The 25736-nt window shown below is 35.9% G+C and overlaps 1 protein-coding gene across 2 annotated transcripts in view; it reads left to right on the top strand.

The window, feature by feature from the left end:
- Positions 1-25736, top strand: part of USP25 (ubiquitin specific peptidase 25) — a 138126-nt gene that overhangs the window by 14408 nt on the left and 97982 nt on the right. For both annotated transcript variants that reach the window (XM_021671977.2, XM_021671980.2), the window contains exons 2-3: positions 15060-15137; positions 18147-18291. In XM_021671977.2, the coding sequence (XP_021527652.1) occupies positions 15060-15137; positions 18147-18291 (223 nt within the window). The remainder of the gene's footprint in view (positions 1-15059; positions 15138-18146; positions 18292-25736) is intronic.

Consider the following 25736-nt stretch of genomic DNA (forward strand, 5'->3'; position numbering starts at 1 on the left):
TGTAGTCTTTTTCAAAATACCTGATAACTGAGATGGCTACTGAGTACTAAGTGGGTAGTATACACAGTGTGGATATGTTGGACAAAGGGAAGATTCATGTGTGGGTGACATGGAGTGAGATTTCATTATGCACAGAACTCAGTCACAGTAGTGCACAATTTAAAAAATTGATTCTGGAATTTTTTATTTAATGTTTTTAGACTGCAGTTGACCACTGGTAACTGAAACTTTAAAAAGTGAAACAAGAGATAAGGGGAAACTACTGTGTATGTGTTGCAAGTATTTTCTGTTTTCATGATGTCTTTTTATTCTCTTTATGTTCTTTCATGAATAGAAATTTTTAGTTTTAATTTAGTTTCATATATAGTTTCCTTTGTTATTTGAATTTCCATGTCCTGTTTCATAAAAATAGTCTCAATTGTTGCCTTCTAAGTATTTTCTTATTTTGTCATTCAGCATTTAAGTTTCATTCCACTTGGGTTTGATTTGTGCAAGTTTTTAAGTAGATGTCCAAATTTGTTTTTCCCCTCTGAAGAACCAGTGACTTAACTAAACAGTTTCTCCTTCCCATTAATACTCTACCTGACAATAGTATATATATATTTTTAAATTCTTGAGTTGGGACCATTTTAAAGAAAAATAGGTGTCAGGAACTCTCTCCCTTGAATTAAAAAATATATTTTTGAGACAGAGTCTTGCTCTGTTGCCCAGGCTGGAGTGCAGTGGCATAATCATAGCTTGCTTCAGCCTCAAACTCCTGGGCCCATGCTATCCTCCCACCTCAGCCTCCCAAGTAGCTGGGACTATAGTTCTTTTGTAGAGATATGGGAGTCTCACTCTGTTTACCAGGTTGATCTTGAACTCCTAGTGTTAAGCCTTTCACGTTGGCCTTCCGAAACATTGGCATCACAGGCATGAGCCACTGTGCTCAGCCAAATTAAAATATTTTTATTATAGTTTTACTGAAACTTGTTTAAACATAAACTAGGCATAAATTTATTTCATTCTGTTGGATAGCTCTTATGTAATAAGATGAAAAACCAACTGGTAACTTAGATGTAACCAAAACTACATAACTGGGGAAATTCAGATAACAAGGTTAACTTAATTTGACAGATGGCAGTGTTTTGCAGAAGCTAATTTGGCATTTGTGACTTCAACTAAGGAAATTAGTATATGTATTTCAGGATATTGTAATATGTTATTAAGCTTTTGGGAGTAAACTTTATTTCTGTTGTCATCCATACTGCATTTCTGACTTGATACCTAAATAATAATATTGTAGAGTGAATGGTGTTCTTGGCCTCAGCCTTTTTATTGTAAAACTGTAACAGGTATGCTCCTGAGTTTTTTTTTTTAAAGCTATAGCTTGGTAAATGCTGATATTTCCATGTTGAACTGAACAGGTTGTATGATTTAGTATAGAGCAGGATACACTTGTTGTGAATAACAGGTAAGAATTGTAGCTTACTTTTAAGTTAGTGGCAAATAATTATCAGAAATTGTGAGCACTTTACCTCATGTACATATTTGAGTGCCTGGGCAATCAACAGAGGGACATACTGCTGTGCAGTGTGATAACTGCTTTTGTAGACATTGTGAAATAGTATTATTATACTGAAGTAATAATTGTATTATTGCTTTATTGCTACCTGCCCCCTCCTTCTCAGAGTTGTTACACTTTGTTGTGGTGAAGATTTTAAACCTTTTTAACTGTGTTGCCAAAAATTTTAGTATTTGAAAGTTTATTACAAACACAAACATTGAGAATTTTTGAGTAAGCAGTAGCAAGTAGGCATAGCTATTGGGCAAGAATTCTGTGAGCTCTCTGGCTTTTGCGGTGTGAACTTTAAGTACTTATGTTTAAATGATTTACATATGGGATATGCTAGAATTTAGCTACTAATATGTGTTTCCGCTTATCTGTGGGAATTTTCCAAGGTTTGTCTTTGATTTTCTGATTTCTTTGCAAGCTTCATCTTTGAGAGATTGTCTAATTTCCGAGTCTCATATTTTCATTCCTATCAAGCACATGTAATAAAAGTAAATGTCATGTTACATCTTAACATAAATTCTAGTTTAAGGTTTTCAATTGCATGTCTACATTTCTGCTTAGACAGACATCACACAGTATCATGCCCGTTCATTTATTTATTCTTTGTTTTAAGCAGATTGAGAAATAAATAATATACAACTTGAGCTAGGAGTGCATAGATGATATTGGAAGTTAAAGTATCTGTAGGTAGAACTAAGAGGATATAAGAAGACTAGGAAAGATCTTATAAAGGATATAGTAGCTGAAATAAACTGTTGAAGATTTGTAGGCAGGTCGAAGTGTTATTCCACGTAAAGAGAAGTCTGTGAGCAAGGACAAATAAACCTTAAATGATTTAGTGCCTTCTGTTCTCTACACGTGGCTTTATTTGGCTGTGTGATATAATAATATTTGGTCTCTTCCCCTTGTTCCTGGCATGGAGCCATAAAGCCTTTGGGATTTGCTATTTAGTCTGTACCAGTCAGATGACTGGCATGGGTCTGGGGTTTCTGGGGAGGAGAGGCTATATAGCTTCAGCTTCAGGATGGGTGCTCTTAGCCACAAAAACTAACCACTGTAGTTAGAGGGTGAGAAATTTCAACCCCTCTCCAACATCCAGGGAGGAAAGAGGGGCTGCAGATTGAGTTCATTCACCAATGGCCAATGATTTAATCAGTTATACCTTAATGAAATCTCCAGTGCCTTATATATTATATGCTTTTTTTTTCTTTGAGACGGAGTCTCACTCTGTTGCCCAGGCTGGAGGGTAGTGGCACAATCTCAGCTCACTGTAAACTCCATCCCCTGGGTTCAAGCAATTCTCCTGTCTCAGTCTCCTGAGTAGCTGGGACTATAGGTGCACACCACCACACCTGGATAATTTTTGTATTTTTAGTAGAGATGGAGTTTCACCATATGGGTCAGCCTGGTCTCAATCTGACCTCAGGTGATTCCCCGCCTGGGCCTCAAAAAGTGCTGGAATTACAGGCATGAGCTACCATGCCCTGTCCCTTATATGTTTTTAATAAGTGTTCAGTAAATAGTTCTAAGATAGAGCTCAGCATATATAGTTAACTTTTTCCCCTAATTGTTTTTATGTTTTTTTCTCTTAAAAATATAGAATTACATTTTAATATACTGTTAGTACACAAAAATTACTTTCAAGGAAGTTGTATTGGGATCCAATGAGGACAAAGAAAGGACAAAAATTAGAACAAAGAAGATTTGGTATAAAGAAATATTGACTAGGGACAGATTATTGGCTGCTAAAGGGTAAACGGAACTCTAAGAATAAAGGAAGAAATAAATTTGGGAGAGGCCCTCTGGAAGCCCCAAGACTCTGAGAGGCTTGGTTCTTGTTGGAGAGGTTGTGAATGAAGCCCACTGGATGGTAGAGCACTTTGCAGAAGTGCTGCAGCTTGGGGTGTTCCTGCCAGTAGCTCTTTTGAAGTGGTGTAGAGCATGTACTTTGTTTCCAAGAGACCATAGGACATGTTATATAAGTAATTAGTGTGATCAAAACCTGTATTTGCTTTAAGGAATTGTGACAAATAGAACTGCTGGGAATTATATAGTATTCCAGTTTCAGAGTTCTCCTTAGAGCACGTTTATTTTGTTTCATTAGTATAAGGAGTTTATTTTTGGATTATAAATTAATTATGCAAACTTAATTACAGAAACTAGAGATAAAGATATAATTGGACAAGAGAGCTATAATAGGAATCTGATTATTCACATAAAAAACAAGTTACATACATATTTGAAACTGCAGACATGGTGATTCAAGGATATGATTTGATTCATAAAAGTTTTGTTTACCTACTTATTTTCCAGAATATAGGCACTCTAATTTAAAAACAGACTGCGTTCCAAAAGATTTTGCAAGTTGGGTTTTTGGAACTGAAAATACATGTTCCCATAGAAACCATGTTTTCTGGTATTGGGTTCTTACTTGGAAATGTATTTAACTCTGTATGAACTTAGCTTATGTTGCTGTATAACAATGCTTTATGGGAGAATTGCATTTAGAGTTTCTACTCATGATGGATTTCTTTTATCTAATTAATTGGGGTGGGGAATATTCTTTTAATTTTATTTAAAAAAAAATTTTTTTTATTATTATCTTTTGAGATGGAGTTTCACTCTTGTTGCCCAGGCTGGAGTACAGTGGCTTGACATCAGCTCACTGCAACCTCTGCCTCCCGGGTTCAAACGATTCTCCTGCCTCAGCCTCCCAAGTAGCTGGGATTAGAGGCATGCACCACTACGCCCGGTTAATTTTTTTATTTTTAGAAGAGATGGGGTTTCACCATGTTGGTCAGGCTGGTCTCAGACTCCTGACCTGAGGTGATCTGCCCACCTCAGCCTCCCAAAGTGCTGGGATTACAGGTGTGAGCCACTGCGTCTGGCCAGAGGCGGAATACTCTTCAAGGTCATAACATGATGCAGATATAATTGAAAGGTTGGGTGACAGGTTGGAAGAAGGACTCTGCGGCAAGGGAGGATGGAAACCACCATTTATCTAGGACTAGCTATATCCATTGTTCTTTGCTAGTTGTTTCTCATAAAGTATCATATTTATTTATTTCTTGATTACATGGATGCTTAATGTTTTAGCTCTGGAGTTCTATAAAAAGTAAGGAAGAGATTTTTAAAATTTAGAATTCATGGCATTTTTAAGATTTATATCTTCAGATTTATATGCCCATAGAGATACATGAATATTTTAACGCTAAAGTGCTGTTAATCCAAAAAGATTGAGAAAAGCTTCACTGTGACGGTAGGATATGCAGAATACCTGAACCATTTGTTATTCCCCAAATACTTGAAAACCAGGATTTGTTGTCTAGTGAGTAGTGAACTACTTTTCAAGAGAATGCAGATTTTGATCAATAGGAGTTTTACTACTTGTCACAAATAAGTAGAATACTGGGGGTATTCTTTAGAGCATTGTCTCTTCAAGGGAAAGTGGCAGGAAGGTTTTATAGAGTAACAGATGGGGAGAGGGTGTGACATCACTTGTAGAGGAGGGGTCCCAGTGGTGTAGATGCAGTGAGTCACTATGCTAGCAGGTAGGTCACATGTTATGGTAATGAAACTATAGTTCCCCCCAGAGTGGTTACTTTAGCATGATAATGAGGAAAGTTCACTCAGGTTCATCTGTAAGTTGCTAGGGTCTGTCAGGAGTTGACTCCAACTGACTAGGTGAGCTCATTCCCCACAGGGTTTGGGAAAAAACAGGTTGTAAGGCAGGATGCTATAAACAGGCCAGTTACTCAAGTTGATTAAATTCCTATAGTCCCTGGGGACCCTCCTTGTCTGCTTACACCTTCATGGGACTGTTATATAGATTATTTGCAATTAGGAATTTCAATAATAATATACTTTATACCAAACTTTAAGTGAGATTGACAGGACCAGAACTAGGAAATTCTAGATGGAATGTAGGAGGGAGTGGGCCTGACTTATGTATGCTTCTTGCATTTGGAAGAATTAGACAGTTTGCTTATTAGTGTGCTTCTTGTTCCTGTGTGGGAGGAAAAAAATGGCTTCTTTTTACCTTTCTATGTTCTTTGGCTGGACTAGAAATTAAATTGACATGAGGCAGATTAACAGGAGAAAAACCATTTTAATTACATAGGTACTTACAGGAGTCCCACAAAATGAGAGACTTGAAGGGTCACATGATTGAAGCTTATGTAGCATCTGGAGCTACAAAAAAGGATAGGGGTTTGGGGCTTCTGGGAGGGGCGGCAACACATGTTATGAGAGGGTGAGGGGAGGAAATGTATGGTGAATGAAGGGTCTCTGTGCAGATAAAAAGTCTCTCAACAATAAAAGTTGTTGCAGCCCTTTCTGATACAGATACTTTTTCTAACGTAGATTTCCCATAAAGATTTTTTTTAACAAAAGGACAGTTTTTCAAGGCTACTCTTGTGTCCACAGTTTCTCAAAATAACTACCTCAAAATATGCCAAATAAGTATATTTTGGGGTGGCATATTCTAGTCTCCTACAGTCTTATTTGGGGGTGTGTGTGTCCTGCGCCCCAGCATTCCCATCTCCAATAATTAGTCTCTCTTGTCTGTGGATAAGCTTGTCTTGTGATATGACTTGTTCCAGCTCACATCTGCAGGCTCTGCTGTATTCATTTATTCAATCAATATTGATTGAGTGCTTTCCATGTGCCAGGCATTATATGTACGTACCAGGAGTACAGTGATGAACAAATTAATCCTCTCATTGATATCTTTGAAATGATTACCATTTGGTGCCTAGCAGTGCTTTAGTACACATGCTTCTGTTGTCTTTGGGTTTTACCTTCTTATGATTAATCGTAGTATATTATAATTTGTGATGAGTCTAACAGAAGGCACCTACATGTGTAAAGATCTTTGCATCATGAAGGAGAATGATATTTCCTAGACCCTGAATGAAAGAGAGGGAAGAGGAATGCCAGGGGGAAAGCAGTGCAAGGTAATGCTGGGTGTGAGGTAGGGACTCTAGGAAGCAGAGGCCCTTTAAGGTATGAGAAAGGCTGTCCTATAGGAAAATTCCTCAGACAAGTCATAGAATATTACATTTGAAGGGAAATGAAAGATTAGGTTTACAGATAAACAAGAAAAACATTACTCAGGATATTTTTTTCTTCATTGTTTTTTAGGTATGTAGAGGCAGGTTTGGACTTACAAACATGAAGGATGTGTTACGTACTTCAAATTCTTGGACAGTGAATTTTAGAGGTTTCTTATGATAAGAGAACATGAGCTATAGCAGTTTAGTGTTACTGGGTAGATGCAAAAACAGATGTGTGTGTGGTTGCTCACTTTAAAGACAGTAGAATGAATTAATCCTGTCATTGACAGGTAACTTTGAAATGCTTTCCATTTGGTGCTTAGCAGCGCATGTAATTCTGCAGTTTAAGAATGTCTTTGGAGTTTCTATCAGGCTATTTTTTCCCTCTATTAGAAAATTTGGAAGATTTTTTTAGAGGTCATTCTAAAAGTTGCCTCCCCCGTCCGCCCCACCCCCAAGGATGGAAACCTTTGACTTTCTTTTCCTGAACCAAGTTTCATTTATATTTGGAAATTTAGCTAAAGGAGCCAGGGACTGACTTAATGAGTCACCCACTGCTTAACACAATTTTTTTCTCCCTTGTAGTCAGTGGTGCTTTAGTTTTCTTCTACAATTTTCTAAGTATTTTACATCAACATAATAGTGGATTTTTGCACTGAGTTTTCATTTTTTATTGAATCTTTAATCTCCAATGTTAGATATGCTAGAGTTGAGAAAATATGGCAAGTACATGGAGTTTGAAATGCCTCGTTTCAATCCTCTCTGCACTTACTAATGTCTTGAAGTCTCTATCAGCTATACGATGAGAGGAACCTCCCAGAGGGTGTGTGTATGTATGTGTGTATTAAATGAGATTATGTATTGGAAACATTGAAAACAGTCTAGTATAGGGAAGTTTAGACTTTCCCTATGAAAGTTTGATTGAGTGCTGAAATAAACTGACAGTAAACAGATTAACAAGATAAAGTGCATAAAAATTTATTGACATGCAAACATGGGTGGGGGCTATAAAAAAACAGACTCTAAAAAGGGCCAGATGGGTGAAGCCTAAATCCCCACTTCATAAAGGGAGAAGTGGAGGATGCAGGCAATTTTAGAGGAAGAGTAATGATTTCAAGGGGAGTTGAGTGTGCCTGAAGAGCAGGCAATGACCCAGTACAAAATTCTTCTGGGCTTTGGGAGAAATGGTGACATTTTTTGAGAGGTGAGGGGCAGAACTATACTACAAACAAAAGTTGCCTTTATTATATAAAGTCTCTGAGGTAACGAATAGCCCTTAGAAGAATAGTCAGAAGAATAGTCAAAAAAATAGGTGAAAAGTCTGTGTGGGAATGGTATGCCCAGGGGCATGGCAATTTTTAGTTTTCTCTCCTGCTATAGGAATTAATCTTCTCTGGTTTATATAGATTCCAGGGAATTATCCAAGACAATTTGATTCCTTCTGGATGAACATCCCTTAGTCAGATAAGGGAATTTCAGAGAAAACTTCTCCCTGTGCTTTGGAAGGGAAAGCGGGGAGGCAGGAGAATGTCAGAGACAGACTTTGGTTCTGAGTCTTATTTCTGAGTCCTTTCAATTGCTTTTGTTCAAAGCACTCAGCAAGCCAGAACACCATACTTTGGGGCATTGTTTTCTTAACCTCACATTGGAATATAGCAAGAGTATAATAAATTGTATTTTCTTTCCTTGTCTTGGCCCGGTGATCCTTTTTTTTTTTTGCATCCTCAAAACGTTATACTGATGTTAAATATGCTCTCTGTACTGAAACTGATTAAAAAAAAAAAACAACCAGCATTTAATGTGGTCACCTGAGAAGGGAAAGAATATCTGTGAAACTCTCAGATTTTTAATGTATATTGAAATTACCAATATTTCCTTATACCTGAAGTGCATAGTACTATATTTTGCACATAGTAGACACTTAAGGATGTTATTGTACAGTAAAAATAACAAGGAATCTAAAGTCCCGTGTGTAATCTTGACTTCTTTGCTTATTGACTTTTGTGATGTTTGCAAGTGACTGAATCTCTTTGGACATTGCATCTTGCTCTTCTGGTTTATCCGTGGGAACAGGTTGAATCCATCTCCCTGTACGTTACTAGATTAAAAATCCCTATAAGGAGCATCTCAGAGCTCAGAAAAGGAGTCGAGTCTAGATATGGAAATGGATTGAATTGGAACCACCTTAGATTTGGAATTGCTGGTCAAGAAGAGGACCATATTTCGGACATTTCCAGTTGGGGATCAGAGTGTACCACAGATCACAAGTTTCGTAAATGGGAAGGTACAAACCTTGAAAAACACACTAGGGTCTTAATCACAACAAAAATGGCAACAAAAACTCCACATAATTGCAGGAAATGAAGGTGCAGATTTTCAAATACAGGAAAAACACAACTGGATGATGCCAGTAACAAAGGGAGAAAACTTTACAAATGAGGTGGCTTCTCTAATTTAAACTTAGAATTTTTCTCATTGCTCACTTCTTCCCATTTCTTTCTACCTAGGTTTAGCTAAGAAAATTCTTTCACCTTTTTTTTTCTTTTCCACCTAGCCACCTCCTCCATCCCCAGTTCTATTTATTGTTTCATTTTCAGTCACGATTTATAAAAACTATGCTAGAGATATACCTGATTTTTTTTCTAGGATATTTGCTTGACTTTGTATTAAAAGATAAAACAGCAAAATAACAATTTCAAAGACCTTGCTCTTCTCCGTAAGATACTCAGTATTCTTATTACACTTTATCAAACCACCGTAACAAACCACCTCAAAACCCAGTGGCATACCAAAATATTGTCACTCACACTTACAGATTTGTTGGTTGGCTGGGGTGGCTTTCTTCACATGAACCTCATTCTTCTTAGGCAAGTGGGCTACCAAGTCATGTTCTTCTTAAGTAGGTTGCAGAAGTTCAGCAGGGTAAGCCCAGCCATGCAGGTATGTTTCTTGTCTGCTTGCATGCTGGCTGCTAGCATGCCATTGGTCAAAGCCCATCATCCATACCACAGGGAAATACATCATGTCTCTAGGGGAGGAAGTGAAAAGTGGCAAAGAGTATGGATACAGAGATGGGAGAATTGGGAGTCTAGCATAGGCAGTGTAATCTTTTCTGGGATTTATATCTGTGTTCACATTTTACCTTGTAGTCATTAATTTATATATATACTATTTTGTATTCTGCTTTAGCTTAATACGATTTTCTAAGGATAACTTCTGTATGGATTATATATTTTTCACCTAAGAATAGTTGTATGTTTAACTCAGACTCTGCTTCTAAGTTGATCTGCATCAGAATCATTTGAAGGGCTTATTAAAATGCAGATTCTTAGACCTTAACCCAGACCGGTCTCTCTGGAATCAGTCTTTGGGGATGAGGCCTGGGTATCTTCATTATTAACAAACTCATGAAGCCATCCTTCTATACATTAAAGTTTGAGAACTACTTTCTTAGTGGAAGAAGATACATATTTATATTAGTCTGTTCTGTGCTATAAGAACATACCTGAGACTGAGTGATACAGTTATACTTTGTGTCCCCATCCAAATCTCATCTTCAGTTGTAGTTCCCATAATCCCCGGTGTGTTGTGGGAGGGACCAGGTGGAAATAACTGAATCATTGGGGCGGTTTCCCCAATCCTGTTCTCATGTTAATGAATAAGTGTCACAAGATGTGATGATTTTATAACAAGTGGTTCCCCTGAAGATGCTCTCTTGCCTGCTACCATGTAAGATGTGCCTTTGCCCCTCCTTCACTTTCTGCCATGATTGTGAGGCTTCGCCCACCAAGTAGAACCCTGAGTCCATTAAATCTCTTTCCTTTGTAAATTACCCAGTGTATTAGTCTGCTCTCATGCTGCTAACAAAGACATAACCGAGACTGGGTAATTCATAAAGAAACATAAGTTTAATGGACTCACAGTTTCATATGGCTGCAGAGGCCTTGCAATCATGGCAGAAGGGAAAGGAGAAGCAAAGGCACATCTTACACAGTGGCAGGCAAGACAGTGTGTGCAGGGGAACTGCTCTTTATAGGACCACCAGATCTCATAATCACTTGCTATCACAAGAACAGCATGGGAAAAACCCGCCCCCATGATTCACTTATCTACTACCAGGTCCCTCCCACGACACATGAGGATTAAGGGAGCTACAACTCAGTCTGAGATTTTGTTGGGGACACAGCCATTTTTTGATTTTTATAATTAATGGCCATCAGCACTTGTACAAATGACTAATTTCCTTGGGTACTCAGTAATTTTTTTCTGAGCCATGATTGAATCATTTTCAGTTGAGGAAAATAATACTTTATGTGTGAAAACAGGTATGGAGTGCTGGTAGCAGTGAGATTACAGGCTTATAAAAATAAGGATTTTACAGTAACTAAATGAAGACATTGAATAAAGATAATTTCTGTAAAATTTTTATCCCTTTAATTCATAATATTGGGTATTGCATAACTTAGTCATGATTCCATTGCTAGTTATTGATAATTTTCTAAATGAAAGTAGTATAAGCCAAAAAGTATCTAAGACAAGTATCAATCAATTTAGAAAGTTTATTTTGCCAGGGTTAAATATGTGACCATGACACAGCCCCAGGAGGTCCTGACAACATTTGCCCAAGGTGGTTGGGGTACAGCTTACTTTTATACATTTTAAGGAGCCATAGCAGTCAATTTGTAAGATTCACATTGGTTCAACCTGGAAGGGTGGGACAACTTAAAGTGGGGTCTCGGGGTGGCTTCCAGGTCATAGGTAGATTTAAACATATTCTGACTGGCAACTGGCTGAGTTATTAATAGAAAGGACTGTCTGGGTTAAGATAAAGCGTTGTGGAGATCTACGTTTTTTATCATGGAAATGAAGCCTCCAAGTAGCAGGCTTTAGAGAGAATAGACTGAAAATATTTCTTACTGGACTTAAGGTCTGTGTTTATGTTAATGCTGGAGAGGTATAATGAGGCATGTTCACCCCCACTTACAGTCATGGCCTGAACCAGTCTTTCAGGTTAAATTTTAGAGTGTCTTGAAGTTCATTCAGATGGTAGGGGGTTGGTGCAGGACAGGGAGGGGGCTTCAAATTTTATTTTTGGTTTTCGGTATAAAAATTAATAGGTTTAAAGAGAATTTTAGTTTTCTCATTGCAGGTCTGTAAATTTGGCAGTTCTTTTATTCAACATTTTGATACTTCCTGGTATTTTATATGTCTCTGTGTACTTTATTATGTATTGTTAGTCTTCATTATCCCAGCTCTGTAAAAATATTTTTATGGAAGTGAAAGTTCTTCGATGGTGTGGCAGACACTGACAATGCCTGTCCAGTAAACATGCTTTTCTTTTTGATAATATAACCTGATTTCATTTTCACGGGCAGCCTTTGCCTATCCAAAAAATGCATTTCCCAGTCTCCTTTGCAGCTGTGATTTGCCACGCAACTGTTTTGTGCTTTTTGAGGCTTTTATAAGTGGAAGTTTGTAAGTGGGGCTTGTTAAAGGAGTCCCATTCATTTGGCAGACACCTTTTGTCCTTTGCCCTTCCCTTTATCCTACCTAGAACTTGGACAGACAGGATAGTGGAGGTGGAGACCATGGAGTGACAGACATATTCTGATGAATGTTCTACATAAAGACTTCATGCTGGGTGTCCTTACTAGGTCTGGAGTGCCCATTGTGTCTTCTAAGTTAGAAAAGAAAGACACTCCAGAGTGTTGGAGCTGCAGTTTAGTTGGGAATCTGTTAAACGTAGCTGAATGTAGTTTCTACCTAATACATATGGTTTCTGTAAAAGATACTTAGGTTGCATTAGCTTAAACCTTTCATATAATTTGTTTAGGACTTCTTAGACTTTTTAGACTTCTAAAAATATATATTTTACAGTATTTAAATTGTCAAGCATGTTTTGAAATGCACAATTTACAATTTGATGTCAACAAAGCTGAATACAGAACATTTAGAAACTTTTTATTTTGAAATTTCAAATTTAAAAGTGCAAACTTAGTACTTAGAACTTTGTAACTTTTTTTCTCCCCAAAGCATTTGATAGTAAGTTGCAGGCATCATGCCCCTTTACCACTTAAATTCTTCAGGATGTATTTCCTAATAAAAAAGATACTCTCTGGAGTTACTGTACTGGAGTTATCAAATTCCAGAATTTAATATTAATAAAATGTCATTACTAAGCTGTCCATATTCATATTTATCCAGTTGTTCCAACAATATTCTGTATAACATTTGGTATGGGCTACAGTCAGCTCCCCATTTGGCTGACATGCTTTTTTAGTCACCTTTAATGTGGAGACTCTACCTGTTTTTCAAAGCGTAGCCATATTTGAAGATAATGGAGTAATTATTTTTCACAGTATCCCTCAGTTTGGGTTTGTGTGATGCTTCCTTAAGATTAGATTTAGGTTGTGCATTTTCGGCAGGGCTATATCATAGATTATAGAGTATCAGGAGGCACGCACTGCCATTTTATCCCATTATTGGTAATACTAACTTTGATCTCTTGGTTAAGGTGGTGACTCTCAGGTTTTGCATTATTGTTACAGTAGATAGCTAGTCAGACATGAGCAAGGCAGGAGAGGGCCTCCCCACCAGGAATGTCAGGCAACCATCAGGCGATGGTCAGGCTGTTATTAACAGTCTCTCTAAAATAATAATTGGTCACAGCTGGTGCCAGCCAGTCTCCCAGTAGATAGAAACACCTGAGGCCAGGCGTGGTGGCTCATGCCTGTAATCCCAGCACTTTGGGAGGCTGAGGCGGGCAGATCACCTGAGGTCAGGAGGTTGAGACCAGCCTGAACAATATGGTGAAACCCTGTCTCTACCAAAAATTAGAATATTAGCTGGGCATGGTGGTGGGCGCCTGTAGTTCCAGCTGCTTGGGAAGCTGAGACAGGAGAATTGCTTGACCCTGGGAGGTTGAGGTTTCAGTGAACGAGATCGTGCCTCTGCACTGCATTCACTCCAGCCTGGATGACAGAGTGAGAATCCATCTCCAAAAAAAAAAAAAAAAAACCCCAAAGCAAAACAACTGAAACTGGTGATCAGCAGCTTCCTGATAAGATCCCAGGATTTGGGTGAATGGGCTCAAGCATATATGCACTAAGAGGCAAAATGGTGGAGTTTAATTGACATATGCTCTTCCTCTAGGAACACCCAACTGGTAAGGGAGAAATGCCTCAAATGAGCATGTGCACGATTTCAGTAAACACACTGTGCATGCAGCCCCTCCCCAGTACTGGCAGGCCACTGTGCCTGTGGACAGCCCACCCCATGGGAAGAATTAGGGGAGAAGAAACGAAACCCTGGAAGTATGCCAGTGTATAAAACCTCAAGTCAAAGGTCAAACTGTTCACTTGATCTTTAAAGTTGCCTACTTGGTCCTCTTCCAAGTGTATTTTACTTCGTTTCATTCCTGCTCTAAAGCTTTTTAATACACTTTCACTCCTGCTCTAAAAACTTGCCTTGGTCTCTCACTCTGCCTTATGCCTCTTGGTCAAATTCGTATGGGTTCGCTGCTGTTAACACAATAAAGTTATTCTTTCTCCCTTTATAATTTATAGGAATAGAATTTAAAGTGATGTAAATATTCTGTTCCTGATCAAACTTTCATTCAGTAGTTTTAGTATCCATTGAAGATTCCTGACTGAATTGTTATTGAGATAAATGTAAAACATCTTTTTAAAAAAAATTTCAGTAGATCCTAATCTATTCTATTGATTAGATTTGCTTCTCCTATGCTATCCATTGTGATTTCTGTATTTCATGATACTGTTTTTTAGTGTTGGGAAATTTAAGAAATACAGAGATGTGAGGAGGAAGTTGGTTTTTATTTAGAGGCCATCAGGGGAGAGTTTGATAGTGAAATTCTATCTCTCTACCTCTTTTTCAAAACCTCCAGTGCAATGTAATATGTAATCACTTATATAGGCCAATAGCATATAAAGAACTGAAGCAAATGGGGACAAAAGATCTATTCAGTTTATAATCTTTTATGACAGATTGGACAGTGAAATGATCCTCTTTTTTAAGTAGATCTGAGGATCTCCATGGTATAATTATGTCCTACCCAAAGCATGTCTTTTTCAAAGGTGTTTCTCTCCTTGTGCTTAACCATCATGGATATGACTGCTTTTCTTGTTAGGTGGCATAAATGAGGGGGTGAAGAATAGGATGAAAACTGCTAATTCAGTAAGACTTCTTGGGGAGTAATGTAGGGAAGTTACCTTTCAAAACATGAGAATGACATAAGGGTTCTCCACAGCATGATTCATTCTTTCTAGAAGGAGGAAGTTGTTTGGTGTTTCTTAAGTTCATTTTCCTTTTTTAACCTAGTTTATTCTGTTTGTTTGTTGGTTTGTTCGGAAAACCAGAGGTCATTTGTTTTCTTTTCCTTGTATGTTTTCAGAGTTGAGAATATAATGATTTTGGTTTTTTCCTCCCTCTAGCACCAGCAGACATTTTTGAATCAACTGAGAGAAATTACTGGGATTAATGATACCCAGATACTACAGCAAGCCTTGAAGGTATGGCCTCTGTTTTATGATATACAGTTTGTGGTATATGCTTATCTCTAGTATGTGTTATATTTGATAGTCGAAGTTTTTTATTTTTTATTTTTATTAAACCATATGGTAGTTTTAGAGATATGGGAATGGACTTTTGTAAAGTAAAATCCTCAATTAACTTATTGCAGTTTTGAGCAGTTTTTAGCAGTCTGATGTCCACAATACCTTAGAGTGACAGATAGTGTCTTTCTATATATGAAATGCTTTTTGTGCAGAATGGTTTTACTTTTAAGAGCTATGATTTTAGAGTTTAAATGAGGGTGCAAGGTGGGGTGTATTAGAGGAAGAGGTGTAAGAGAAGGGGAAAACAGAAAATTAATAAAAGGCCTAAAGTTTACATTTTTCTTCTCCTGAGAAGCAGAAATATAAATATGCACCTATTTAGCTAATTACACCCTAAGTTAAAAACATTCAATTTCAAACTCTTCACTATAGGCAACAACTAAAATGCATCATTTTGGTCATATCTTAGTTGTACCTTCATTTTCACACAGACATCCAAATGAGTCATATCACATGTATACTCACTTTGAAAAAGAGTGAATGAAAGCTATTTAAGAAATAGAACTGTACAGTATTTTAAGCTTATTTGAATATTACCACTATAGGCTAAACATAATACAGCATTTTTGCCATTACAGTCATATACACAGCTCCAATCCTTTGGAACTTGGTTTCAAGCCGGAAGTTTTTTATCTGTTTTTAGAAATATCTATTAGGTGATTGTAATAAAAGTCATTATAATAATAATTAGTACTGATTAAACTTTTAGTACTACCAGGCAGTATTTTAAGTACTTTATGTGGGCTAGCTCATCCTAATAACAACTCTATGAGATAAGTATTAGTTTCATCCCCCTTTTGAAAAGATGAGGCAACAGAGAAGTTGAGGTAACTTGCCCGAGATCACACAGCCCGTATGTGGAAAAGCTTGGAATAGAAACCAAGGCAGCCTGATCCCAAGGTGGCAGACTTAATTTATGCTTCTTTTACTAGAAGCTTTGCTTCACCTTATTCCCCCATCAGGAATATCATGAACTAGTAGTTAGTATTAGAGCTTTTATGCAGGATGTGTATGAAGCCACTCTAAGGATTTGGAGAGGATGCAGAAGTGTTCTACCTCAATTTTTATGATTATGACATTTAGATAATTGCTAGTCTTTTTTTGTTCTGATAAATACCATCACTAAATTCCATGTCTGTTTTCAGAAACTACCTTTTTCATATATATTACTGAGTGTGAGGCCATAGCCTATCACCTTGCCAGGATAAATTTGGGGAATTCGCTTTTTTTTTTAAACTTAGGAAATATATAGCTCCAATTAAGTCTTATCTTCATTTCCTGTGATGTAAGTTGTGTGTGCATAGGTTTTTTTTTTTAATTTTTAATTTTAATTTTTCCAAAATTTTTGTTTCAGTTACCAGTAGCTTTGGGAAAAGAGTGTATTTAAACCTTAGTTGTTGACCATTATAAATTTCTAAGATGTTTCATCATGAGTTGACTGTCTTAGTAATAAACTGACAAGAAGTCTCCTTTTGGGCACCATCCATGACATCATTGATTAATTTCAGTACTTTTAATTTGAGAACATATTTTAGCTCTAAAAAGTAAATGAACTTAAATTTGTGTAAATTCTTGCTGTGTTAGTTTTTTTTTAATTATTATATGAGAAACATATTTCTTGGCATATGGTACGTGCTCAATAAATGTTAGCCATCATTGAGATTTATAATTGGTTTACTTATTTAACAATAGCATATCTTACATTTTGGATGAGTCACTTAGGAATCTTCTAATGCTCATGACAGATAGCATACTTGAAAGCGGTGGTACTTCTGAAACTGCACTCTTACTTCTCTCATCACTGACTGCCAGAATTGGAATTAGGGTAGGTTTTGGGGACTTTGTTCTGCCAGCTGCTCAGTCCTTAAATTTTGGAATCATCCTGATCCTACTGTCATGTCCCACATTTAATATGATAGCAATAATATTGGACTCTCTTCTGCCCTTTCTCTCCTGTAGTCTATTCTTAATATATAGTCAGAGTGAACCTTTTAAAATGTCATACTATGTCATTCCTTTCCAGAACACTCCACTGGCTTCTTATTACACCCGTGTGCATGTCTAAGTTCTTAGGAAACCTACAGAGCCTTTTATGTTCTGGTTTTCTGTTACAAAGATAGCTTCGTTAAGAATATCTGGGTTTCCTGTGTTGTTTCAGGTAATTGTCTTAGCTAGCGTTTTTTGGTTGTCAACCAAAAATATAAAGATGTAACTGGGCAACTCCCTTTTCATTTTGCTGTTTTAAAAATTCTTTTTCTGGCATCTGCTATCTTCTAAATGAACTTTAGAATCATTTTATTCAGGTGTGCTTTTGATGAGAACTATGTAAAATGTGTATATTTGGGTAGGATTGTCATCTGGACAGTATTGAGTATTTCTGTCTAGAGTTCTGTGTGTCTCTCCATATTATCAAGGCCTTCAGTACGTTTTGCCATTTTCTTCCTACGAGTCCTTGACTTTTGCTTGTTTGCCCCTAAGAATGTATCCAGCATCCATATTAAAAGGAGTATCTTTTATTGTCCTTGTTTGTAGAAGTATTATTTTAAATACTTATTTTGCACTCTTTCATATGGCAAGTTCCAGAAGACATTTTTCAGTTTTTTTGTTCAAGAGTATAAGTTTGTGATTGACTTTTATTAAGCAGATAGGAAAGTAATGAAAGACTAAGAAATTAGAGATGGATTTTTACATTGTATCAGTTTTAATTAGTTAAAAGGGTATTACTGTTGATATAGTATACTTTATGATGCATTTACACTATAAAATTAGAATCACATATAGATTATTTTCAAATCTAAAGCAGTTTTGTTCTAGAGTATTAGTTATGGAGAATATTGTATAAATTTTTTGAGAATGTATAAAATTATTTCAAAACAATTGATATTCCTTTCTTGATATTTGAAGGATAGTAATGGAAACTTGGAATTAGCAGTGGCTTTCCTTACTGCGAAGAATGCTAAGACCCCTCAGCAGGAGGAGACAACTTACTACCAAACAGCACTTCCTGGCAATGATAGATACATCAGTGTGGGAAGCCAAGCAGATACAAGTAAGTTTTCTTTCCTTTCTTATTATTTTAATAGAAATATACTGACAAATTTTCCTTGGTGTAATATATTAAGTTTGCTTAACCAAAGGTAAAGAACCAAAAAAGAACTCTATTAACCTTAGTTCTTTTTAGTATAGTTGAAAGGAGCATATATTATCTTTTTCAGATTATAAGGAAAAGATTTTATCTAAGTTATATAGTTTTTTCATAGAGCATTTCATATAGTATTTATTGTTTTGAAATATGGAATAGCTGCAGATATATTCATAAAAGGAAGAACTAGAATTTTTAATGGGGACAGTTACTTTGTAGATTTTAAGTGTTGGTAGAGGTTTTAGTATTACTTTTGAAGTTAAAATATTATTTCTAATTAGTGATAGGTTTACCATTTAATAAAATTTTCCTTCCCTTTCCCCCTGCTTGCAAATAAAGCTTTGGTGAAGAAGTTTATTATTGTGTAACAAAATTGCCTTTCATCTCAAAAAAGAAAACTAGGGAAAAGCATTATTTTGGAGATACACACAAATACATACATGTGGAAGATCGTATGTGGGACTTAAATTTTTCTTCATAATATGAATACTTGTGTAGCACACAGTTTTTCAAAATATGTTCAGTTACCGTCATATCTCATAGATTAATAATTGTGCTACATAAAAAATAGTTATTTTTATACATTATGGATTTGCAAAGTTTGATTATTAACATATTTGGAGAGAATTTCTTATTTTGTTTATAGACGTTCTCAAAGTTAGGAAGCAACCCGTAAAGAACTCATTTACATAGAGGCTTATTAATGCTTATTGATAAAATATTTTAATTTCTAGTTTTCAGGATACACAGATGATCTTGTATCAGAGGAAACTAGAATATTTCTATCTCAGTTAATAGGTGATGGGATAATTTTTGTTGCATACATATGACAGACCCGTTTAATGTTTAAGTTCAAGGCAAACTGTGACTTGGCCCCCATCCACATTTTTAGCCTCATTTTTCACTGTTTTTCTCCTGTCATTCAATACTATGATAATACAGAATGGCTTGAAGTTCTCATATACTCAGTGCTATTTAATTTCTCTGTCTTTACCTGTGCTGTTCCTTCTGTTCGAATGCACTCCGGCCTTTTCCTCCCTAGCCTAATAAATTCTGGTGTTGAAAGATTTAGCTAAAGAGCTGCTTGCTGGAGAATGCTTTTCCTGGCCTCTAGCTAAGACCAAGTGCTTTTCCAGCATCCAGGACATGCTTCTGTCTTAATGAGTACTCTGTTATTTTGGAATTATTTGCTTGAACAATATTGGTGCTCAAAAAATGTTCATTGAGTTATTTTTGATAATATCTGCAGTAAAGCTCTTTGAAAGATAATGAAGTTGAGAAGTTTGTTGCAAAAAGTTGAAAGAGAAGTGGTATAAATATCAGAAAAATGAGTAAGAATAATATTTCAGATCTTTCAAAATTCTAAAACTCGAGGGGAAGAAGAAACTAGATAGGTGATAAAAAGGAAAAGGATAATTTTTGCTAAAAGGCTCCTGGTTTAAGTTATACAAATAGGAAATTGACTAAACAGAGATCATTGTTGTTGTGAACTCTTAATATAGGTGTTATACTTGGTGACGTATATTTACAGAAAAGAGGAAAATTAAGATTATATGTGTCATACACAAGATATTTGCTGTGCAAAGTGAGAAAATATTGCATAAGACTGTTTAAGATTTTAGAAAGGAAACAGTGAAAATGTTATGGATAGGTTCCCTTAGGGAGAAGGCAACCTAATTTCAGAAGGCATTTGTTGATAATTTCAGTGTCGCATTTGTTGATAATTAAAACTTAATTTTGTTTGTGGATCTCTTGACAAATATTCACAAAGTAATTTTATTTTCCACTTGAAATAGAAGGTCGAGAAATGAAGTTTCTGATGTCATCTCAACTGATTGTCATATTGAGTAACTTGCATGCTGTTGTGGCTTCTTTATCCATAAAATATATAGTACATAATATGTGTTAAGTGCTTTCCTTCTAACCAGGATGCTAATTGGGATAGTGTGTCCTTAAAGTTGGTTTGAGATTATTGACAGCAAACTGTTGTAGGAATTTAATGTGGTGATTGTACTATGATAGTGTCAAACTGGAAAAAAATTAGATGATGGAATAACAGTAATACTTTTCCATTAAACATTTGTGCCAGTAATGCAGTAATACAGTGTTACATGGTTTAAAACTGAGAAAGTGAGAAGATGTCATGCATTTCAGCAGATACTAAAAAAATACTCTTTAAAAATGACTGTGCAGTTACTGTTGAGAAGAAATGAAGTTGTGTGTTTTTAATTCTTGGAAGATGTGGTAAAACTTACATGTGGGACAGAAAGAGAAAATAATTATAAATGGATATATATTCAAATGCAGGCCTCTATTGGGGAAAAACAAAAAAGAAACTACCTAAGTGCTGTAGAAATGAAGAATAGACCAGAGTGTGAGAATTTTCAAGGGATTGTTATAGATATAAAAACCCTTTTGAGCACTTTGCCCATTTTTTATGAAATACATTTTTACTTAAAAGTTGACCACAGGCCAGGCATGTTGGCTCATGCTTGTGATCCCAGCACTTTGGGAGGCCGAGGCAGGCGGATTGCTTGGGGTCAGGAGTTCGAGACTAGCTTGGCCAACATAGTAAAACCCTGTCTTTACTAAAAATACAAAAAAAAATTAGCCTGGTGTGGTGGTTTGCACCTGTAATCCCAGCTACTTAGGAGGCTGAGGCAGGGGAATTGCTTGAACCAGGGAGGTGGAGGTTGCAGTGAGCCGCGATCATGCCACTGCACTCCAGCCTGGGTGACAGAACGAGACTGTCTCAAAAATAAATAAATAAATAAATAAAACAATAAAAAGTTGACCACAGTTTCACTTAATTCTTTCAAATATGGCAGGGATTTTTATTTTCAGTTATTTCCATTCTTCTTTTCTGGTATAAAATCTCTTAAAACCAGGGTTCAAGCATAAGCAAAGTCATGCTAACTTTAAGTGTATCATCTGTTGGTTGCAGTGCTGACAAAACATCTGTCTTCTGAAATAAAATCTCTAATACCAAATACTTTATACCCCTTTGTTGGTACTAGCTAGAATATCACTGTTTACAATGGACTGTTTCTTTTAGAAGGAATGAAACTTTTTTTTTTCTGACTAGAAAAATTTAGTTTTTAAACTAATATCACATGGAAGTTATCTTTGGCGCATATGGAGAAATTTTTGTTTATGCATGCCTGGTATATCAGAGGCTAAAGTAAAGTATGTCACTTGATTTGAAAAACACATTTGTGAGCCTTCTTTTAATATTGAAAAAGTAAATATATTTTCAATAGTAGGACAAATCATATGCCTTTTGTGTGTATTTTTACCTTTCACTTTTAAGAGATAAAGGAGACATATCAAGGAAAACTTGTGCCCTGCATGATAAAGAGTTTAGAAGTCATAAGGCTGATGTCTTTGTATTACTTCATTACATTCCATACTGTAATGCTATTGAATTCTGGGAAAAAGCCCAAATCATTTGTACTATAATAAGCAATAATTCTAGTTAACTTTTTGTTACTTGGATCTCCTGTCTAGATAGAATATTATAGTTTATCAAATGAGTGCCTCTTGTCCCTGGCTTAAATTGAGAATAAAATTGTTTTGGAGTTTGGTTGTCAAAAACACAAATGAAAAACGAGACTAGGACACAATGCCAGATATTGAGCATTATAGGTCTGATTAATAGGCAGAGGAGAGATTCCGCCAAGTTTTTGTGTCGTGGCAAACTCTGTCATAGACATGACCATACAGGGCTTTTGCCCAATTTGAAACCTAATAGAAATACTCTTTATTTCAAGACCATTAAATTCTTTGGAACTTTTTTAAAACAGAAAAAAACAGTATATGCTTCCCAGAACAAGATGTGCTACAATTGGGCAATCAAAATATGGATCCAAAGATAAGAGGGATTTGGGTAGGTAATTTTAACACAGAAAGTAATGCCACATATTGACTTAAGTTTTAGAGAAACTGGTGTAAGATTTGGAATGAGTGTTAGGTGGTAAGACTTCAAAAATTTATAATCCGTGTTTCTTTTTTCTAAAACACCTTGAATTATTTGGAAAGCTTGCATAGAAAGGAAAAAATTTGAGGTTCTGTTCTAGAATTCTAGTTATGTCCATCTTGCTTGGCCACATTAATAGTGATTTAAACTGTGATAAATAGATACAATTCTGAATGTGCTTTTATACTTAACGATAATTCACTTACGCTAAACAGTTTAGAATTTTATTAATTGAACATTGATACTTTTCCCATGGCCCAAGTAACTTCATTTAGAAAAAAAATTAATGCAATAAAACTTGAATCTCTTTTGCCCTAGGAATTTCTGATATGTAAAACTATTTTGACAGCTCACAAAAAGTCAAGATGAAGCTTAAAAAATGAGATGCTAAATGATGTGAAAATTAGTTCCAACTGATAGGTGCAATTAGGTGCTTCAGATTGATTAGATGCATTTCATTAGATGTGAACTATAGAATGAGTCATATAACTTGATGAATTTTCTTTAGTTTTGGGTTGGAATGATAGCTATGGATCTTTGCACTGTTGTTGACTAATATGGGATATTAATTTTACTTTTTTTCACAATCAAAATGGAAAAAGTAGTAGAATTAATGATAAAACTCTGGGATGAGTCCCTTACTACTCATTTTCCTTACTTGCCAATGCTGCCGCTGTGATTTTAGCAGCTATTATTAAAAACAGAACTAGACCATTTAAAGCTGAGCTGTTTGATACAGTTGCCACTAGTCACACGTGGCAATTAAAATGAAATAATAATGAAATTTAGTTTCTTAGTTGCACTTTAAATGCTTAGTTCTAGTGGCTACCATGTTATCAGTGCAAATAATGGTGTATTTCCATAAGAGAAAGTTCTAATTTACAACACTGTGTTAGAGAATCTGAATTTAACAGTGAGAAAATTGGAAAAATAGGAACATCTGAAGGAAGTTGAGAGCAAGGGAGAATGGGGGAGTGGAGTGGGAAACAATTTACTTTGTTTATGTCTTCTGGCTTTTTTAACAGTTCTTTCAACCTGATTCCTTACTATGCTGTTTACTCTTTCACTTACTAGAGAAAATTTTGAATAGATAGAGAATATGTTCTCATCTTCTAATTAGGAAGATGACTCACTAATTTTTATCTGTATTCCATAGTCTAGGTGTTCATCTTTATTTCTTTAACAAATATTTATTGATTGTGTAATATGTGTCAAGTATTCTCAGTCATGCAGAGTCTTTGTTTACATAGAGGGAAGACAGACAGTATACAATAAACAGTGTCAGATAGTAATAAGTAGTTCATGCTGAGCAGCGTACCTGGGCACAGACAAAAAAGATGATGGGGGTGTGCTTGTCGACTTGGCATAGGATAATATGTGATTTCAGGTAGTGTGGAAGAGCTCACATTTGTACAGATACCTGAGTGAAGTGTGAGCATGAACTCTGTGGCTCTCTGAAAGCTGTGCATCCAGGCCAGGGCCTGATGCAGCAGTGTGTTGGCCCTGGAGATAAGTAGTGAGGACACAGCCTTGTTGAAGCTGAGTGAGTGAGGGTAAGAATGGCAGTATTCTAGTTTCTGATCTCTTGCTGCACATCCTGATGTTCATATTTGTCTTTCTTTCTTAAGGGTATTTCTGTTCTTCTGGTGGTCCAGGTTTTTTTTTTTTCTTTTAATAGCTCTTCTACCAGTATCCCAAAACAACCATTTGGTTTGTAGATCTGTCAGTTTTTGTATGTAGATTTTTCCCTTCAGTTGCTCTGTTCCTGCTACATATTCTTATTTCAACTCTTCTCAAACTCTTCACTATCAAACAGTTTTTTCTGCTTATGTTACTCTCTTACTTAGAAATCTTTGCTGACAGTAAATATAAACTTGGATTTTTTTAAAAAAAAATTTCCCCTATGTTTAGCCTGTGTAGATATTTTTCTTCTGAATTCAAAATCTTTACATATGTAATAGTTTAAATGGATAATGGGCCAACTAGGCTTTTGTGAACTTGCTTAGAAGTCTTAGGTTCAAGTAAGATTCACTTACATAATTCACGTTCCCATTTAATATATTTTCACGGGAAAGTGAATTATGAGTTATGAACAATGCATGTATTATGTTTGAAGGCTTAATTCATTGATAAGTTGATGAGTAGCATGTATTTTGGAGTTAGCAGAGAAATGTTTAGTAGTTGGTAGTTTTACTCAAATGGTATTTTATTGAAAGTGAAAGATTTAGTAGGATGAGTGTTACGTTTTGGTATGTATTTCTGACTTTACAGGAAAAGTGTTTTAATTTGGACTTTCTTAAAAATGTAGATTACTGCTTAGATGCATTTGTAATATGTGATTTCATACAGTGGGACGCAGCTAACTCTTCCCATGTGTGTGCTACTGAATTGTGTTCATGCTAATGCTAGAGGAAGGGTTAGTTAAAAGGAATGTTTTTAGTGTTTACCAAGGTCTTGCCTTGACACAGATAAGAGAATATTAATAATGCTCTGGCATTGAGATGAAAGTTTTACAAAGGCTAACTTTTTATAACTGACTTTTACCAGTTAGAAGTTATTTACAGCCAAGCTTATTCTGTTTTTGTAAGCATATGAGAATATCTGAGCGCTAATTTTTATTACAAAATTGATAATTCATTGCATGTTTTAAACAAACCATTATTCCACTAAGTCCAGAAAAAGAAGACATTGGGTTTAACTACTCTGTTGAAATAACATTTTACTTTTTTAATATTTGGTCTTAAAAATCATATGAATTTGGTATGTTAAGTATCTTTCAGGATTTCTTTTGATATGTGAGGTGTCTTTCAGGATTGCATGTGAAGACTATATGTGAAGTATCTTTTAGGATTGAGCTATTTTTCAGGATTGTCATATTCTAAAATACCCTGTGAAAAGAAGTAGCTTTATGGAGTAATAGGAAGATCATGGAGAAAACTGTTACATTTACAATGAAATTAAAATAATAAATAAACCTCCTCATTGCTTAAAGGAAAAAGTCCAGGCTTTTCAGTTAAAGACTGTTAGTCTCTGGTCTCAACCAACTTTTCCAGCATTAAAGATTACTATTCCTCTTACCAGGGATTGGAGGCTTAAATTCCCAGCTATGGTACAGTTGTGCCTATATTCTGAACCCCTCAGCTATTGGAGATGCTAGGAGAGGCTGGAGTAGCTTGAGCCATTTAGTGTGGCCATTCTGCCACAAGCAGCTTTATCCTGTTACACCCATGTAAGGTACAAGATATAAAGATTCCAGGGTAAGGAAGGTAATATGAATGTGTGTGGCTGGCCAAGGTGGGGGTGGGGGCAAAATGGAGAGTGAATATTCTATCTAAAGAGCTGCTACTACTGCTGCTACACTCTGGCTTTGCCACGA

The sequence above is a fragment of the Aotus nancymaae genome, unplaced genomic scaffold, assembly GCF_030222135.1.
Source record: "Aotus nancymaae isolate 86718 unplaced genomic scaffold, 86718_ANA_hifiasm-v0.15.2.pri h1tg000022l_1, whole genome shotgun sequence".
NCBI classification, from domain to species: domain Eukaryota; kingdom Metazoa; phylum Chordata; class Mammalia; order Primates; family Aotidae; genus Aotus; species Aotus nancymaae.